The sequence below is a fragment of the Sinocyclocheilus rhinocerous genome, unplaced genomic scaffold (genome assembly GCF_001515625.1).
Source record: "Sinocyclocheilus rhinocerous isolate Xijiao unplaced genomic scaffold, SAMN03320098_v1.1 scaffold860, whole genome shotgun sequence".
Lineage (NCBI taxonomy): Eukaryota > Metazoa > Chordata > Actinopteri > Cypriniformes > Cyprinidae > Sinocyclocheilus > Sinocyclocheilus rhinocerous.
In genome coordinates, this window is record NW_015638565.1 from 1,116,698 (window position 1) to 1,121,532 (window position 4,835).

The 4,835-nt window shown below is 34.6% G+C and overlaps 1 protein-coding gene across 1 annotated transcript in view; it reads right to left on the reverse strand.

Annotated features, from left to right (window-relative positions):
- The window catches only part of LOC107749777 (netrin receptor UNC5A-like), a 55,976-nt gene that overhangs the window by 44,214 nt on the left and 6,927 nt on the right, over positions 1-4,835 (reverse strand). The window contains exon 4 of the mRNA XM_016564952.1: positions 4,097-4,264. Within this exon, the coding sequence (XP_016420438.1) occupies positions 4,097-4,264 (168 nt within the window). The remainder of the gene's footprint in view (positions 1-4,096; positions 4,265-4,835) is intronic.

The window sequence follows — 4,835 nt, forward strand, 5'->3', positions numbered from 1 at the left end:
GAGAGGAAGAAACAGTAAGCCAGCACATCATGAAGAGGAGTCCTCAGGTTCAGAACTGAACTGTACAGTTTGTTTTTGGGATTATATGGACAAATAATGCAACAGTAATTTAAACTGCAATTTGAAAAACATTTAACATTTATTATTTCTGCTGCTAAGATATCACGGCTAAATGTACAAAAATACATTAAATCCATAATTAAACATACTGAACAGGGTGTGCAAAAAAACACCAAAATTCCTAATAAGGTTGTGCTCTGCTGCCAATAGAAAGACTTACACTTCAAAGGCTCTCTTTGCATTCACACTGTCCTTGGACTTGAAAGTGTACTTTTTTTTCCTCTAAATCTCTTTTTGATCTATTTTAGTTATGATATTGTTTCAGTCCAATTTTCATTCTCTGAAAAGTGTAATTATATTGTATATTGAAATTACATTGAATAATAAGAATAAGAACATTGAATCATATAGTAATTAATGTACATTTAAATTTAATTTAATTTCTAAAACCCATTTAAATTGTCTTACTGAACAACTTCTTAAGATTCAATAATAATAATAATAATAATCCAAGAATGAAAACTGTTACACTGTTAGAGTATGTCACAACACTATATATATTTCACTATCATATGAAGAGTTTATTTGCAAAAACCGATAAACGCCACTTTAAAAAAAAAAGAGCTGATTGCCGTGCATTATTCTCCACATATAGCGCGATCTTAACCCTAAACACGTTTGGTCAAAAATGCCGGTTTTGTCCACTTTCAAGGCATCGCGAGTTCACGTTTTACTGCAGAAGCCGACAAGCGCCCTTGTTGTTTTTGAACAGAAGCAACTGCAGTTTGATTGATATTACTTGGAATGCGCAATAAAAAAACGTGATTTCTGAAAAAAAATCGTTATCGGTTTTTGCAAATGAACTCTTCATATGCATTTACATTTACATTCACAGCCTAATGTTGTTTATGCGGTTAATAGTAATCACATTATTTTATTTCAATTGATTTTGCAGGCTTGGTACTGAGGATAACATTTTGAGCACCTTGGAAACATTATTCCAGCGTATTCGCATTACAAAAATAATTCATCAGCATTCACAAGGCATCACACACTTGCCGCATTACACAATGAATCACGTCACGTCCTTTAAAGTCACCCTGTCCTGAGGATCAGTAGAACAGCGGCGATGGACTATGTTCACATACAGAGTCGTTTATCAAAGCTCTGCTGTTTCTCTTTCTGTCTCCTGCTGTCTGACTGTGCTCTGGGAACACGCTGCCTCTACCTGCAGCAAGTCAGTAAATGATGATTTATACCTCCTGCAGTCAGAAGTCACGTTTTGATAAATCGGGATGAAGTCTCAGATGTAATTTTTAGGGCCTGCAGTTGTCTGTGTGTGTCTTTGTATGGTGATAAATGGAACAGGATGGTCACTCTCTCTCCTTTTCCTTTTCTCTTGCTGACAGGATTTGGGGTCCTCTGGTGAGCACACTAAAGCAGGCAGATGCCGTTTTTTGATTGGGAACACAACTAAGTCATCTTTGGCCAGGACACCACAGCTCCCTCACTGCCACCCATGTCAGGATTAATCAGTCGGAGTGTGAGAAACATGAGGGGAATAAAGCCACCATGGGAACAACGTTCAACTCGCTCGCGCAGCATGACCCGTACCATAAACCCTGCACTGGCCACCACTGTGAACCATCTTTTTTCCGTTTATTTTTTTTCCCCCAGATTTGATTTTTCAGCCTCCCTCTCTCTGTATTAAGTTTCCAGTAACAAGCAAGTTATCTGTCTGCACTGAACACAAAACCGAGGTGTGACGCAAAACAATCAGAACCAATTAGAATGTATTCAGCGGAGAAGCAGGACTGAAAACCGATCTTCAATAACAGGTTACATTTATTCATGATAATTATCAGAATAAACAATTATTTCAGATGAAATTGTTAACTTTCTTATGGTTTCAAAGCAAAAGTGACTTTTATAGAATATATTACAGAATTATAGAATGCCATTTTACAACGGCTTCAAATGAGGCACATACAATCGGAAATTATCTGTTACATAAACGTCTATTTGCACTTTGTTTGAATGAAAAGTATCTGAATAAAGAAAAAAAAAAGATTGATAGATAAATCAATTTTCCAAATAACTGTTGTACACTAGAAAAAGATTTCTAATTTTAACGGTAAAAAAACCTACAGTAAAAACTTAATATATACAGTGAAAAACTATCTAACATGATATTTTATGCAATTTCACAGTAAATGACTGTTTAATGAACAGTTTGAACAGTCATCTTACAATTTACAGTAAAAAAAAAACAGCTACTTGATGAAATGTAATTCTCTTTTACCACTTGAATTATTACGGCGGTTATCAGTATATTATACAATTAGAAAATATATTTTATTACATTGCATGGAATATTACAATTATATCAGTTAATGAAATATACACTTTTTTTTTACCATACATTTAAGTTCAACTCTGTAAAACCTAAAACGTTGCAATCATATTTTTTTTTACAGTAGATTTTACGGAATAATTTTTTACAGTGTACTCTCTACTACTCATCACTGCTTTCCTAAAAAAATTCTACTTCCAGTGTCTCTCTTTAACAGTGTTCATGCCTATATTTCCTTCTCCGTCTATCTTCTCCCCAACAGAAATGCTATTTAAGTCGTAATCATGTGAAATCCATCCCCGCAGAGCTCTGTCAGAAGCATTCCCCCATGCTTTGTATTTTTGCTCATCAAAAACGTCATATTTTGAGAGCATGTTACTTACAGAGCAGTGTAAAGGTGGCGTCTTATTAAATTTCACTCCTTGATACTGTTTTTTTAAATGATGTTTAAACAACATTAAAATTTTGTTAATTGCACTAATTACATTTAAAAAAGTTTGGGTATGTATGTTTTTTTTTTTTAAAGAAATTAATATTTTTATTCAGCAAGGATGCATTAAATTGCTATATACATACACACACACACACACACAATATATATATATATATATATATATATATAGTATAAAATATACTATAAAACACTAAAAACTATATTAAGTATAAAACGTTTAAAATACACTACATTTTATTCCTAATATAACATATACTATAAAACATAAAAAAAATTGTATTATATTAAAGTATAAAAGTACAGCATTTTTAAGTGTATTATAAAACATTCAAAAAGTATAGTGAAAATATGTTTAAGTAGAAAAAGCTGTAATATATACTGTATAAGCTATATACATACAATATATATATATATATGTATATATATATATATATATGTAAGTTGTAATTATTGATCAAAAAAAGCTTGTATCTTGAGAAGCATATTAAAATGATTTCTGAAGGGTCATGTGACACTGAGGACTGGAGCAACAGCTGCTGAAAATTCAGCTTTCCCATCACAGAAATAAATTATATTTTAAAATATATTAAAATAGAAAACAGTTATTTTATATTCCAAATAATATTTCACAATATTACTGTTTTATTGTATTTTTTGATCAAATAAATGCAGCCTTGGAGAACATAAGAGACTTCTTAAAAAAAAAACATTACCAACCCCAAACTTTTAAACAGTTGTGTACATTTAAATTTGAATTGCAATTCTGCATCCTGTTTGCTATCTTAATTCAAATTTTAGAATTGAATTGCAATTTTGATTCGGTAAAGACATTCTTAACTCAATTCTGAATAGTAAAAGTCTATTTACATCTGGGGACAAATGTGATAAACTACATGACAATAAACGTAAGGGGGGAAAAAACTGCAAAAACAGACAAGTTAATTTTGGACCCTGCTTACAACTGAACAGAAAAAGACCTCATGCAGCAAAAGCGAAAGCAGCACACAGCACGCAAAATCTGAAAGAAATATGATGGGCGGAATGGACACACTGGTTTAGCTATGAATAATTCAAAAGAAAAAAAAACATGAAAATGTTTTGCTTAAGCACAAAAAAGCTAATGCCAATCAAGCTGGCTGTCCTATTGGTGCTATGGGACCGTGCAAGGGTATGTGCACTAATGCCAAACCAGCTCTACTTTGCAGTGAGCGACGCCCGGTGGACGTTACCTGGACAAGTGGCAGTGCAGGCACTTTTCTGGACGCTCTGGCCCTCGCAGGACGTCCCGCCGTTCAGGGGAGTGGGGTTGGTGCAACTCCGGCTCCTCTTCTGCCACCCCCGACCACAGACAGCACTGCAGGTCGACCATGTGGCCCATGTGGACCAGCCACCGTTCACTGCTCGTGCGCCCAGTGCAAAGGAAAGGGGGAAACGAACACAGCAAGTCAGGATTACCCGACAAGCACGAGGATGATAAACAGCCACAAACATGAGCTCTGTGCTTAAAGGCAGGCCACGGGGACAGCGGCAACATACGAAAGCTATGTTAAGATCAATAGTTATCAACGCTACGCTAACTCTACTGTTGATTAGAGGTAGTTATGTAGCGGCTGCCATCTCTTTTGGTTGTTTCATTCAGTCTAAATTCGTGTTCATTTGATGTTTACACAGTTTCTTTGTCAATGAAACAGCACTTATCTTACAATACCAACAAATCTTCTTCAAATGAATTATTCAGCTAGTACATAAAAAGCATTAAGAACTGAACTGAGAATTTTAAAGGGGTCATATGATGCGATTTCAATTTTTCCTTTCTCTTTGGAGTGTTACAAGCTCTTGGTGCATAAAGAAGATCTGTAAAGTTGCAAAGACTAAAGTCTCAAATCCAAAGAGATATTCTTTATAAAAGTTAAGAGTCAGCCACACCTACCTAAAACGGCTCGTTCGAACACGCCCCCACATACCTAC